We start from the raw sequence: 15410 nt of genomic DNA on the forward strand, positions 1-15410 counted from the left end.
AAGACCCTGTGCGGCACACAGGGTCTTCGTTCAGGCATACAGGATCTTTCGTTACGGTGCACGGTCTCTTCGTTGCTGCGCTTGGGCTTCTCTCTAGTTGTGGTGCACAGGTTTTCTCTTCTCTAGTTGTGGCGTATGGGCTCCAGAGTACGTGGACTCTGTAGTTTGCAGAATGCAGGCTCTCTCGTTGAGGTGAGCGGGCTCAATAGTTGCGGCGCGCAGGCTTAGTTGCCCCGCATCATGTGGGATCTTAGTTCCCTGACCAAGAATCGAACCTGTGTCCCCTGCCTTGGAAGGTGGATTCTTTACCACTGGACCACCAGGGAAGTCCCACCTGCTTGGATTTTGACTGTGATTGTAATGAATCTATACATCAATTTGGGGATAATTTACATCTTAACAATACTGAGCTTTCCATGGTATATTTCCCATTTATTTACATCTTCTTTAGTTTCTTTCAGAAATATTTTGTAGTTTTCAATACACAAGTCTTGCATGTATTTTATTGAGCATATCCTTAAGGATATCATGTTTTTGGACATTATTGTAAATGATATTTTTAAAAATTTCAGTTACTGATTGACCGTTGCTAGTATTTTTTGTATACTCACATTTTTTTATATTGGCAGTATACCCTGTAACATTGCTAAATTCACTTATGGGTTCTAGTAGCTTTTTGTAGATTCCTTAGGATTTTATATGCACATGATCACGTCATGTAAAAATACAATTTTACTTTTAAAACTTCTAATCTATATGCTTTTTCTTTATTTTTTCTGGCTTTATTCCACTAGTTAGTACCTACAGTACAATTTCGAATTGAAGTAGTGAGAGCAATTATCCTTTCTTGTTCTCTGTTATATGGGGGAAACATTCAGACTTTCACCATTATAAGTGTGATGTTAGTAATAGTTTTTTCCCCCAATTTAAAAAAATGTGGGGGCTTCCCTGGTGGCGCAGTGGTTGAGAGTCCGCCTGCCAATGCAGGGGACACGGGTTCGTGCCCCGGTCCGGGAAGATCCCACGTGCCGCGGAGCGGCTGGGCCCGTGAGCCATGGCTGCTGAGCCTGCGCGTCCGGAGCCTGTGCTCCGCAACGGGAGAGGCCACAGCAGTGAGAGGCCCGCGTACAGAAAAAAAAAAAAAAAAATTAACATCTCATTCATTTTTAAATGTGCTGTTCACTGGTATTTTTAAAAATAAATTTATTTAGTTACATTTTATTTTTGGCTGCATTGGGTCTTTGTTGCAGCGAGCGGGGTCTACGCTTCGTTGTAGTGCACGGGCTTCTCATTGCAGTGGCTTCTCTTGTTGCAGATCACGTACACTAGGCACGTACACTTCAGCAGTTGTGGCGCACGGGCTCTAGAGCGCAGGCTCAGTAGTTGTGGCGTACGGGCTTAGTTGGTCCGCGGCATGTGGGATCTTCCCAGACCAAGTCTCGAACCCATGTCCCCTGCATTGGCAGGCAGATTTTTAACCACTGCGCCACCAGGGAAGTCCTGTGCACTGGTATGAAGTACCTTCATATTGTTGTGCAACCATCAATCTCCAGAATTCTTTCAACTTGCAAAATTGAAACTCTACAAACAATAACTCTCCACTTCTTCTTTCTCCCAGCCCGAGCAACCACCATTCTACTTTCTGTCTCTATAATTTTGATTACTCTAGATACCTCATATTTATTTTTTGTGACTCGCTATTTCATTAACCATAACGTACTCAAGTTTCATCCACGTCATAGCATATTGCAGAATTTCCTTCCTTTTTAAGGCTGAATAACATTCCATTGTATGCATATACCACATTTTGCTTATCCATTCATCTGTTGATGGACACTTGGGTTGCTTCCACCTTTTGGCTATTGTTAATAATACTGTTATGAACATGGGAAACAAATATCTCTTCAACACTATGTTTTCAGTTGGTTTGGGTATATATCCAGAAGTGGAACTGCTGGATAATATGGTAATTGTTTTCAATTTTTTGAGGAACACCATGCTGTTTTCCATAGTAGGTGCACCATTTTACATTCCCACCAACAGTGTACAAGTGTTTCAATTTGTCCACAACCTTTCAAACATTTATTTTCTGTTTTTTGATAGTAGCCATTCTAACGGGTGTGAAGTGGTATCTCATTGTAGTTTTGATTTGCATTTCTCTAATGATTAGTGATGTTGAGCATCTTTTCATTTGCTGATTGGCCATTTGTATATCTTCTTTGGAGAAATGTCTATTCAAGTCTGTTGTTTGTTTTTGAATCAGGTTGTTTGGTTTTTTGTTGCTGAATTTTAGGAGTTCTCTATATATTCTGGCTTTGAATCCCTTATCAAATACATGATTTGCAAACATATTCTCCCATTCTGTGGGTTGTCTTTTTATGCTTTTTTTTTTTTTTTTTTTTTTTTTGGCTGAGCAGCATGTGAGATCTTAGTTCCCCAACCATGACTCTCGAACACGTTTGCCCTGCAGTCCTGTAGTGGAAGTGCGGAGTCCTAACCACTGGACCACCAGGGAATTCCCTTTACTCTTTTAATGTTGTCTTTTCGTGCACAAATTTTTACAATTTTCACAAAATCCAGTTTGTCTATTTTTTCTTTTTTTGCCCGTGACTTTGGTGTCAGTAGTAGGTTTTTTAAAAAAGAACTTTATTAAGTAGAGTAAGTCCCCTGCTAATCCTAGTTTGCTGACAGTTTTTTTGTTTTACCATGAATGGATGTAAAATTTTGTCAGAAAAATTTTTTCAGTAGCTACTGAGATAATCACATGGTCTTTCTCCTTTATTCTGTTAATTCGATGTATTACATTTTCACATTAAACCACACTTGCATTCCTGGGATAAACTCCATTTGGTCATGATGTATTATTATTTTTATATATTTCTGGATTATATTGCCAACATTTTGTTACTGTTGCAACTTTAGTGTCTATGTTCATAAGATATATTTATCTGTAGTTTTCTTTTCTTGCAATTTTGTTGTCTGCTTTTGGTATATGGTAATGCTGGCCTCATAAAATGAGTTGGGAAGTGACCCTTCCTTTTTTTTTTCCTGGAAGGATTAGTATTATTGCTTCCTTAGATAGAAATTCACCAGAAAAGCTATCTGGGAACAAAGTTTGTTTTAGGGAAGGTTTTAAATTATGAATTCAATGCATTTAGTTGATTTTGGACTATTCAGGTTTTCTATTTCTTCTTGAATCAGTTTTGGTATTTTGTGTTTTTCAATGAGTTTGTCCACTACAACTAAGTTTTTCAATTTGTGGGCATAGAATTGTTCACAGTAGTCCCTTGTTATCCTTTTTTTTTTTTTAATATTATTATTTATTTTTGGCTGCGTTGGGTCTTTGTTGCTGCGTGTGGGCTTTCTCTAGTTGCGGTGGGTGGGGGCTACTCTTCACTGCGGTGCTCAGGCTTCTCATTGTGGTGGCTTCTCTTGTTGCGGAGCACAGGCTCTAGGTGCACCGGGTTCAGTAGTTGTGACACAAGGGCTCAGTAGCTGTGGCTCGCAGGCTCTAGAGCACAGGCTCAGTAGTTGTGGCGCACGGGCTTAGCTGCTCCATGGCATGTGGGATCCTCCCGAACCAGGGCTCGAACCCATGTCCCTTGCATTGGCAGGCGGATTCTTATCCACTGCGCCACCAAGGAAGTCCCTACCCTTTTAATATATATATATACAGGATCTGTAATAATAATCTTTCATTTCTGATATTGGTAATTTGTGCTTTTAAAAAAAATCTTGGTCAGTATGGGTAAAAGTTTAACAATTTTACTGATCTTACAGGTTTTGGTTTTATTGATTTTTTTCTCTCCACTTTTTTTTTTTTTTTTTTTTGCGGTACGCGGGCCTCTCACTGTTGTGGCCTCTCCCGTTGCGGAGCACAGCGGCCATGGCTCATGGGCCCAGCCGCGCCACAGCATGTGGGATCTTCCCGGACCGGGGCACGAACCCGTGTTCCCTGCATCGGCAGGCGGACTCTCAACCACTGTGCCACCAGGGAAGCCCTCTCCACTTTTAATTTTATTGATTTCTATTCTTTTTTAAAAATTTTTATTTATTTATTTATTTATGGCTGTGTTGGGTCTTCGTTTCTGTGCAAGGGCTTTCTCTAGTTGCGGCAAGTGGGGGCCACTCTTCCTCGCGGTGCGCTGGCCTCTCACTATCGCGGCCTCTCTTGTTGCAGAGCACAGGCTCCAGACGTGCAGGCTCAGTAATTGTGGCTCACGGGCCTAGTTGCTCTGCGGCATGTGGGATCTTCCCAGACCAGGGCTCGAACCCGTGTCCCCTGCATTGGCAGGCAGATTCTCAACCACTGCGCTACCAGGGAAGCCCGTTGATTTCTATTCTTATCATTATTTGTTTCATCCTGCTTAGCCCAAGTTTAATTTATTCTTCCTTTTCTAGCTCAAGATGGAAGCTGAGATCACTGGTTTTAGATCTTTCTTGTTTTATTGTGTAAGTATTTAAAGATGTAAGTTTCCTTCTATGCTTATCTTGAGCTGCTTTTTACTGCAACCAATAGTAAAAGTACACATACTCTAGCATACAACAGAGAAAAAAAAGTTTCACAAAATGATACTTTTCTTTACTATGTATAATGCACTGATATTCTCTATTCTATTCCATTGTTTAAGAAATGCTGTTCATGACTGACTAAATTGAAGCATAGTTTCGACATTTTTTTTGACATTTTTTATTTGCAATGTATATATTAAGATTGGGTTGCTAATTATACCCTGATTACAATTTGACAGCTTTTCCTGTTTAAGGAGATCTACTAAATTATAGAGTTATAGGCTCAACTCCTGTTGAGTATGTGGAATAGAATGTATTAAATTTTGTCTTAGGGTAAACCTAGCAATTTAGCTAAGATTCTTTCTCATTTCGTATAACAATAAATATCATTTTCTATGACATCCCTGATGAGAGTTCCAAGACATTTCAAAGATGTCTTTCATCATGAGTATATAGACTTTGGTTTTATTTTAGGGTTTATATGATTAAAATATTTTACCCATAATAATGTCCTTACTTAGAGATCAGGAACATTTATCAGAATTCGAATATTCCCAGTATGTATGTTTTCATTAATCTTCATGGTATCTAATGCAGGTAAGTTACAAAAAATGACAGGAAACCTTTCAGGTTTATGGATAAAGAAGTTAGAATTTTGAAAGTCAAAAACATGCAATGCCTCTCAAGAAAAAAATCTAATGCTCTCAATGGTGCATCATTACTACAAAAATTGGAGTGGCAATATAATTGGTTAACACTTTTGAAAAGTAACTTAGCAAGAGCTGTAAAAAACAAAACCAAGAAAACCTCTTTGACCTACTTCTGGAATTTCATTCTGACAAAATGATTCAAAACATGGAAAATGCAGGAAATAAGGAATGGAAACACCCTGAATATACCAAAACAGAGCTAAGTAAACCATGGTGTATCCGCTTAGAAATATTATGTAGTCATAAAAATCTTGGGAATTCCCTGGCGGTCCAGTGGTTGGGACTCTGCGCTTTCACTGCTGAGGGCCCAGGTTTGATCCCTGGTTAGGAAACTAAGATCCCACAAGCCGTGCAGGAAAAAAAAAAAAATCTTGGTACTTCCCTAGTGGCACAGTGGTTAAGAACCACCTGCCAATGCAGGGGACACGGGTTCGATCCCTGGTCCTGGTCCGGGAAGATCCCACATGCCACGGAGCAACTAAGGCCGTGTGCCACAACTACTGAGCCTGCGCTCTAGAGCCCGTGAGCCACAGCTACTGAGCCTGCACACCACAACTACTGAAGCCAACACACCTAGAGCTCCACAACAAGAGAAGCCACCTCCTGCGCACCGCAAGGAAGAGTAGCCCCCACTCGCTGCAACTAGAGAAAGCCCACGCGCACCAATGAAGACCCAACGCAGCCAAAAATAAATTAAAAAAAATATATTTTAAAAATCTTTACAAAGGGTGTATAACAGCATAGGAAAACATTCATAGAGTGTATATATATAACTATGTAGAGGGTAAAATCTATGCATAAACACTGACATTAACAAAAATATTACCTGATTTTTCTGTTGGGCTAGAGAAATGAGTAATTTTTTTCTTATTTTCCAAATTCTATTTAATAGCATATTAATTTAAAAATGAAACATCTGTTTAAAATGTTGGTTGTTAGGATTATAAAATAGAGAAATACTTGATATAAAAAACACAATAAATGTATTTACGGTATGGTTGTGATGGTGTGTGTGTAGAGAGATAGAGAATGAGAGAGGAAAAATTGAAAGAAAAGTGCCAAAATGCTAGGAAGGGTTGTATAATGTAGGATGATAGTTGAGTATTTTTTTCTCATTATTTTCTAAATTTTTCTGTAAGGTATTTATTTATTTATTATTATTATTATTTTTTGCGGTATGCGGGCCTCTCACTGCTGTGGCCTCTCCCGTTGCGGAGCACAGGCTCCGGACGCGCAGGCTCAGCGGCCATGGCTCACGGGCCTAGCCGCTCCATGGCATGTGGGATCTTCCCGGACCGGGGCAGGAATCCGTGTCCCCTGCATCGGCAGGCGGACTCTCAACCACTGCGCCACCAGGGAAGCCCTGTAAGGTATTTATTGATGTTACCTTTATAGTAAATGCCTTTTTGATAAGTACACCTGGCTAATCACCCTCAGCTCCCCAAGTATGCACCAAGCCTTATCTTGGCTTGCTGCTGTGACTTGCCTTGTGTCAAAACAACGACAGGGCTATAGTGTATTAAAATTCTTTTTTTTTTTTTTGGCTGCGTTGGGTCTTCGTTGCTGTGCGTGAGCTTTCTCTAGTTGTGGCGAGCCGGGGCTACTCTTCATTGGGGTGCACAGACTTCTCATTGTGGTGGCTTCTCTTGTTGCAGATCACAGGCTCTAGGTGCATGGGCTTCAGTAGTTGTGGCACGTGGGCTCTAGTGTGCGCGGGCTTCAGTAGTTGCAGTGCACGGGCTTAGTTGCTCCATGGCATGTGGGATCTTCCCAGACCAGGGATCGAACCCATGTCCCCTGCATTGGCAGGTGGATTCTTAACCACTGTGCCACCAGGGAAGTCCCAGTGTATTAAAATTATATTGTGTCATGTTAGGCTTTATCAAGCTCACAGCCAGACTGGAGGCAAAGCTGCTGCAATGATTTTTCATACCATAGTTGAAAGAATACTGAATGGACCAAGAAGTAAGAAACACTGGTTCTATTCTCAGTGCAGCACTTTTCTTCAGGGAAGTCATTTAACTCTGTTTCCTAATTCCTAAATTAAAAGGATCAGATTGCTTGTGAGAATCTCTAACTGCAGATCATGTACAGAAAGGTCAGACCTGAGTAGGACAGATGTAGGAATTCAGTGTAGACTGAAGCAAGACTCCAAGAGTTTGGAAAAGCAGGCAGTATGGTTTATAAACTCTCAACTAGAAAAATATAGAGTAAGAACTCAACAATTGGTTGGGTCAAGAACGCAACAATTGGTTGGGTCAAGAACCAAAGATTTTCCAAAATCTGAGCAAAATTTAGATAAGAAATCTAAGTAATGGCACAGAGCACTAGCAGCAGGGCTTGAAGAACCCAGGGATTTTTTCTTCACTCTGTCCAGCAAAGGACAGAAGTTCATGGTTGGATCTGAGCACATGGAATTTAAGTAGGCACTCCAGGCTAGAATGAGAATATGGAGAAAAATGCAGTTCCAGTTATGTGACCGTTTCACTAAGAAAATATTGTGATGAAACTCGGAAGGCTCATTTAGTTCTGAGAGTCAAAGTACTTCTCAAATAGCAGTGTCCAATAGAACTTTCTGGAATGATGGAAATGTTCTATATCTGTGATGTTCAATATGGTAGCCACTGGGTACATGAAACTATTGAGTATTGGACATATAGCAAGTGCAACTGAGGAACTGAATTCTTAATTTTATTTCATTTTAATCAATTTAATTTTAAATAGCCACATATAACTACCATATTGAGCAGTACAGCAAAGGTCCAACAGAATCCTGTTCTTTATTAGTCACAAAATACATAATGAAAGAAGAATCCTTTTTTTTTAATATGAAGAACGTCACATTTTTCTTTGTAGCCTGTATATTTACACGTATGTATGTATAAAAATTGTGTGTGGTATGGTTCCATAAGAAGCTAAATCAATTCTATGAATTTTACAGAAATTCATGCCCTTCCCAGAGTAAACCTAGATTAACCACTTTCTGGGCTCAACCTGAAAACACATTCACCCAGAATGAACCAGAAACCACCTTGGCCTCCAATGACCTTCTAAACTATGGACAAAGTGAGGGACAGCAACTGCAGGGCTGAGCTGACTGCTCTTAGTCCTGCCTTCATCTTAAGCTTAGACCAGATCTGGGCTCTGGGATTTGGAAGACACAGCTGTTCTTTCAGTGGTACTCATGATAGAATCAATGAGCACAGACAAGGATGTTCCTAATTATAGACTGTCCCTGTCTCCCCTAAGTAGTAGAGGCCTGTATAACAGTCAAATTACAGATTTCTAGGGAATTCCCTGGCAGTCCAATGGTTAGGGCTCGGTGCTTTCACTGAGGTGGCCCAGGTTCCATCCCTGGTCAAGGAACTAGGATCCCACAGGCCGTGCAGGGCCGGAAAAAAAAAAAAAGTTACAGATTTCTCACTGGATTCTAGACCTAGAAATGCAGACACATTCCAATTTATTCCTACCCTGACCCAATGAAGAAAAGTGAGAGATAACCTAATACCAACCAGGTTTACTGGTTATTATACACAAAAGAATGAGCAACTTGCAAGTATTCAACATAAAAAGGGCTCAGTACAGGCTACCTTCCTTTCACCCTAAGAAGGCATACCAACTCCAGGCAAATATAGTGGAATCAAACTTCAAGTTTACATAATAGACATACTCTAAAGAAGGCCCTGCTTTGTTAGGGAAATGGACAAAACTCTCTAAAAGTAAATGGAATGAAAAGAAATTAAAACTGGGATATTGATTCCTGTAATAACATAAACTATTGTTTGTCTATGACATAAGACAGACCAAACATTTAAAATTCAAAAATAAAGTTAATATTTTTCATCTTTATTGAGGTATAATTGACAAAGTTAATATTCTAAAAAGGAAAAAAGTACAGGTAAAGTTGTCAGGTACTAATATTTTTAAACTTATGGCTAAGAGTTTTACCAACATCCTTCAAACCAGAAAAAACAACAAAAAATTTCAAGTATAGATTCTTCCAGACACTAAGTCCAAAATTTTTCCCTTCTTCAAATCCTTTAAACCCAAATTATGAGAAGTAATTCAGTTTGGCCACAGGGAACATTTCTACACAGTGACATAATCAGAACATTTACTTCTTCCATTATTTAACTTATTCATTCCCATCCTAATCAAATTCTAAGAATATAGGAGCAAGCAAGAGGATATAATTTCCCCCAAAGCCTGTGACTAATTTACAGCACAAGAAACTTAAGCACTGAGGAAGGCCTTGATGGCAGAGGAAATAAGCCACCTTTATTGGCCTCAAGAACAAACTGCAGATCTCTAAGGCAGATTGGGAGAATCTGGATTTATCCAGGAATCAGTCTTCTCCAAAGCTGGGCAGGGAGGAAGTGTGGGAAGCACAGCTTTTCTAAAAGGATGAAAAATGTCACTTGGAGACACTCTGGTTTCCTGAGGAAGGGAAGGAGACACTAAAACATCTTGTTTTGTACATTTTAGATCTTCCTTGTTTTCCACCATCAGTAACTGTTCTATCTCCTCTTTCAAAGATAAATTTGTCTGAAACTCTTGTTTAGGTATCTTGAGGTATTCTTTTAGAGTTATTCTCTGGTCCTTAAACCCCTCTGACTCAGGGCAAATTCGTTTGTTACTGGAATCTTCACTGACTTCTTCCTTTATGGGAGGTAGATGCTGAGATTCCGCTGTGGTTTGCTTACTCGTAGATTCTTCTTTTAGCAAATTTACATCCTTGTGAGATGTAAAATTTGGAGCTTTATCTAGCCTAGAATTTTTACAAAGTAAGAAACCTCTTACTTTTCCCTTTTTCCCTGCTGTCTCTGTCATAGACTTCTTTGGATGTAGTACTGTCCTTATTAGGAGTCCCTGCGCATTTACTCTATATTCTTTTGCAGCTCTCTCTCTGCGCTGTCTCTGGAAGTCCTTCAGTCGAAGCAGTTCCTCTGGGAGCTCCATACATGTACGCTAAGAAAAGAAAATGAACACAAGTCTACTATAACTAAATTTCTGAATGTGGTCCTTAAAATCACTTTAAAATCACTTCTACTACACTTAGTATTTGGCAAGCAAGGGTCTATTCAAATGTGTTCTTATAGCACCCTCTAGTGTCTTCAACTATAGTAGTACTATTTTTCAAGTAATTTAAATATTTTTAATCCAATTTTGTGTGTATGTTGTGCATGTGTGTATGTATAAAGATTATACAATGAAAAGTAAGGGTCCATTCCAACCTCGCCCCAACTGCCTTAGCAGGTGCATCCTCTAAAAAGCAGCTTCTTCTGTAGCCTCCAGAGACAGTCTTTGCATATATGATCCCTTACTAAATATTTATCTATTCATTGGATTATATTTTTCAATTTTTATTTTCCCCCAACTTTTTATTTTGATAACTCTTTCTAAAATTATTTTATACAAGTGGCTACATAATATTATATATTCTTCTTCTTCTTGATTTTTCCAATTAAAAATTCTGTCTTGGAGATTTTTCCATATTGGCAATTTTAATGGCTGTATGGATATACAATAGTTTGTTTAACCAAACCCTTGTGTATGGATATTTGGGTTGTCTTCAGTATTTTGTCATTACATAAATGCTACAATAAAGAATATATTAAGAAAATGTCCTCTTTGTTACATGAGGCAAATAATTTTTCCTAGGTTGCTTTCCCTTTGACTTTGTTCACAGTATTTTCGCCATACAAAATTTTTAAAGTCATATTTATTCATCTTTTATGAGTTCTGAGTATTTCTGTATTGCATAGAAAAGCATTTCCTCATACAACTCAATAGCAAAAATGCAAATACTCTAATTTAAAAGTGAGCAAAGGACCTGAATAGATAATTTTCCAAAGAAGATATTTAGATAGCCAACAGGTACATGAAAAGGTGCTCGAAGTCACTAGTTATCAGGGAAATGCAAATCAAAACCACAATGAGGTGTTACTGACACCTGTTAAGATGGCTATTATCAAAAAGACAGATAACAAGTGTTGGTGAGAATGTGGAGAAAAGGGAACTCATATGCTGTTGATCGGAATGTAAATTGATGCAATTTACATTACCATGTAAAACAGTGGAAAACAACATGGATGTTCCTCAAAAAATTAAAAATAGAACTATTATATGGTCCAGCAATCCCACGTCTGGGTACATATCTGAAGCATATGAAAACAGGATCGCAAAGAGATATGTACATTCCCTTGTTCACTGCATCATAATTCACAATATGTAAACAACCTGTGTCTATCAATAGATAAATGGATAAAGATGTGATGTATATACATTACACAATACAATATTCTATACAATAGAATATTACTCAGCCATAAAAAAGAAGGCAGTCCTGCCATCTGCAACAATATGTTTGAACTTGGAGGGTATTATGCTAAGTGAATAAGCCAGACAAAGACAAATACTGCACAGTATCACTTATATATGAAATCTTAAAAAACAAAAACAAAAATCTGATTTCATGAAATCAGAGAATAGAATGGGGGTTCCCAGGGGTTGAGGGAGAGGAAAATGGGGAGATGTAGGTCAGAGGGTACAAACTTTCAGTTATAAGAAGAATAAGTTCTGAGGATCTAATGCACAGCATGGTTACTGCAGTTAATAGTTCAGTATTATATACTTCAAAGTTTCTGAGAGTAGATCTTAAGCATTCTCACTACATAAAAAAAAGTTAGCTATGAGGTGATGGATGTTAGTTATCTTGATCTTGGTAATCATTCCACAATGTATATCAAATCATCACAATGTACACTTTAAATATACACAATTAATTTTGTCAACTATTCCTCAGTAAAGTTGGGGGAGGGGACATATTCCCTACTGTGACATAATTTTCTTTTAATACTTTTTAAAAATATTTATTTACTTATTTACTTATTTATTTAGCTGCACTGGGTCTTAGTTGCAGCACATGGGATCTTCACTGCCACATGTGGGATCTAGTTCCCTGACCAGGGATGGAACCCAGGCCCTCTGCTTTGGGAGTGCGGAGTCTTAGCCACTGGACCACCAGGGAAGTCCCAATACTTTTTTTCCAATACTTTTTTTTTTTTTTTTACGCGGGCCTCTCACTGTTGTGGCCTCTCCAGTTGCGGAGCACAGGCTCCGGACGCGCAGGCTCAGCGGCCATGGCTCATGGGCCTAGCTGCTCCCGGGCATGTGGGATCTTCCCGGACCGGGGCACAAACCCACGTCCCCTGCATCGGCAGGCGGACTCTCAACCACTGCACCACCAGAGAAGCCCCTCCAATACTTTTATAATTCTAGTTCTTACATAAATACTTGATCCATGGGATTTATTTTGGTGTAGCAGAAAGAGATAACAATCCAACTCTGATTCTCCTCCCCCACAATGGTTAGTCAATTGCCTGAGGCCATTTACTAAATACTTATCTTTTTCTCATTGATTGGAAATTTTACCTTTATCTCAACCATTACTGATATATATGAGATCTATTTCTGGGTTCTCTATTCCATCGATCTGCCTATACATGTACCGCTCATATTTAGTGTAGACATATGTTTTAATATCTGACAGGACTATTCTTATTTATCTCTATAAACACTATAATCACAGTTTGCCAAAGTAATTATGGCTTTAGCATTTTTCTTAAAAGAAAGTTAAATTTAAAAGTTAATTTAGGGGGCTTCCCTGGTGGCACAGTGGTTAAGAACCCACCTGCCAATGAAGGGGACACGGGTTTGAGCCCTGGCCCGGGAAGATCCTACATGCCGTGGAGCAATTAAGCCCGTGAGCCACAACTACTGAGCCCACATGCCACAACTACTGAAGCCCCCACACCGAGAGCCTGTGCTCCACAACAAGAGAAGCCACCACAATGAGAAGCCCGCGCATCACAACGAAGCGTAGCCCCCGCTTGCTGCAATTAGAGAAAGCCCGTGCACAGCAACAAAGACCCAATGCAACCAAAAAAATAAATAATAAATAAACTAATTTTTTTTAAAGTTAATTTAGGAATAACTGATTGCCAAAAATACTTAATGTCCCCATTCATTTAAGTCCTCTTTTATGCCATTCAGTAATACTTTAACATTTTTTTCATCTCTATATTTCACATTTCTTGTTAGATTTATTTCTAGATAATCTATTTTTTGTTACAATTATAAATGAATTTTTCCCCCATTATATTCTGTAGTTGTGTACAGGGATATAGGAAAGCTATTAAGTTTTATGTTATATTTGTACCTATTTTACTAAACTGCCTTTTTTTTTGCGGTACTCGGGCCTCTCACTGTTGTGGCCTCTCCCATTGTGGAGCACAGGCTCCGGACGCGCAGGCTCAGCGGCCATGGCTCACCGGCCCAGCCGCTCCGCGGCTTGTGGGACCTTCCCGAGCCGGGGCACGAACCCGTGTCCCCTGCATCGGCAGGCGGACTCTCAACCACCGCGCCACCAGGGAAGCCCTAAACTGCCTTTTTGTTTTTGGCAATCTTTTTCAATTGATTCTCTTCAGTATTCAGGTATATCATAGGCAAGTCATCATTCCTATTCCTCCTGTTCAATTTTTATAGTTCATCTTTTTTTTTTTTCTAACCTCACTGGCTAATAGCTTCAGAAACTACTAAAGTAGTAGTGATAGTCACCATTTCTGTATTAAAGTAGTGGTGATAGTCACCATTTCTGTATATTTCTTGATATTGATGTTCCCAATCAAATATTAGGTAGTCTTCTTGCCTGAGATATATGTTTTATCATGTTAAAGTACCTATTCCAACTTTAATCAATAATGTATATAGAATATTATCAAATTTTTTCAGCAATAAACAGTGAGAACAAAATATTAAAAAGTTAAAAAATTGTCCTTGGCTTTACAATGATAAATGAAAAACATTAAAATTCTCCAATCAAGCAAACTATGAAAGGATTTTTACATTGATCTTTTCTTGTTAAACAGTGAGAGCAAAATATAAAAAAGTTACAAAAGAACTTTTTCAGCATTTATGAGATAATCATAAGACTTTCTTGGCCCCAATAAAATACAGAATTTAATATAATATTAAATATTAATAAATATTAATATAATATTAAACCATGCTTGTAACTAGAATCCAGAGACACATTAATAGAAAAGTATAATATATCTAAGTGGAGTTTGTACCAAAAATGCTATTATTTTATTTAGGATTTTGCATCAGTATTCCTAAATGAGAACTGTTTATAGCAGTAGCCTGTGAACTTTTTATGTAAGGAGTCAAATAGTAAACATTTTAGGCTTTGTAAGCCACAAGCATACTTTTTTTTTTTTTAACATCCTTTAAGACTATAAAAATCATTCTTAGATTGTGAGTTTTACAAAAATAGGCCATGGGCCAGATTTGGCCTAATGCAATAGTTTGCCAACAATATAAGTTTTCTTATATTGTGCTGGCTTCATAAAAATAACTAATGAAATTTACCCTTTCTTTGAAAGATATATTTACTGGAAACATAACTTAATATTGTGAGAAAATTGGTACAATATTTAAGAAAGGAGTTAGGACTTCTAGCACATCAACTTTTAGTTTTATTGAAATGCACATCACCAGTTGCATCATATGAAATAAATGTCAGTGATCATAAAATATATATATATATATAGAAAAAAAGTGCTTAAGGAGCTGAATTAAGCCCAAGCTATAGCCGCTTCAAGAATATTTATCATCAAATCTGCTGAAAGAAATTTGGTACAGCTGTGAACAGTGGGTATCACTGTGGCCCCCATGAGGACACAGAGGTCCTGAAAACACAGCCACAGAGAGTGGCACCTACCTCCATGCCTCCCAGCCAGTCTGCAGACCCTTCTCGGTAGGTGTTTAGGTACCCGTCCACCAGGGTAGTTAGATCAGACATCATTTCATCTAGGAGTACCAAGCGAAGGGGCAGCAGGTAGGTAGCTTCCAAGGCCAAAATTTTTAGCAAAAAGGGTGAAAGAGGTCGTGTGAACCATAGTTCTGGGTTTTCCTAGAGACACCAAAACAATTTTCTCTGAATAGTAAGCAAATCTTTAAAGAAAATAATGGTTTATCTAAGTGCTGCTTAACTTAAATCACCATTACTGTCATTTTCTTCAATTATTACCTTCTACTTTCACACTATAGCTAGCCTTCTGAGAATATACACACATACACATACACACACTTATTGTGTGTATACAGTGAGTGTGTGTATGTGAT

The 15410-nt window shown here is 38.5% G+C and overlaps 1 protein-coding gene and 1 long non-coding RNA gene across 2 annotated transcripts in view; one reads left to right on the plus strand and one right to left on the minus strand.

Annotated features, from left to right (window-relative positions):
• LOC109550012 (uncharacterized) overlaps positions 1-14337 on the plus strand; it is a 58919-nt gene extending 44582 nt beyond the window's left edge. Inside the window, exons 6-7 of the long non-coding RNA XR_012330054.1 lie at positions 4402-4452; positions 10121-14337. This is a non-coding gene — a long non-coding RNA (uncharacterized lncRNA). The remainder of the gene's footprint in view (positions 1-4401; positions 4453-10120) is intronic.
• The window catches only part of EXD1 (exonuclease 3'-5' domain containing 1), a 39280-nt gene continuing 32917 nt past the window's right edge, over positions 9048-15410 (minus strand). The window contains exons 11-12 of the mRNA XM_019935313.3: positions 15007-15198; positions 9048-10190 (exon numbers count right to left, since the gene is read on the minus strand). Coding sequence (XP_019790872.1) covers positions 9531-10190; positions 15007-15198 — 852 coding nt within the window. The 3' untranslated portion in view covers positions 9048-9530. The remainder of the gene's footprint in view (positions 10191-15006; positions 15199-15410) is intronic.

Source organism: Tursiops truncatus, chromosome 2 (assembly GCF_011762595.2).
Source record: "Tursiops truncatus isolate mTurTru1 chromosome 2, mTurTru1.mat.Y, whole genome shotgun sequence".
NCBI lineage: Eukaryota > Metazoa > Chordata > Mammalia > Artiodactyla > Delphinidae > Tursiops > Tursiops truncatus.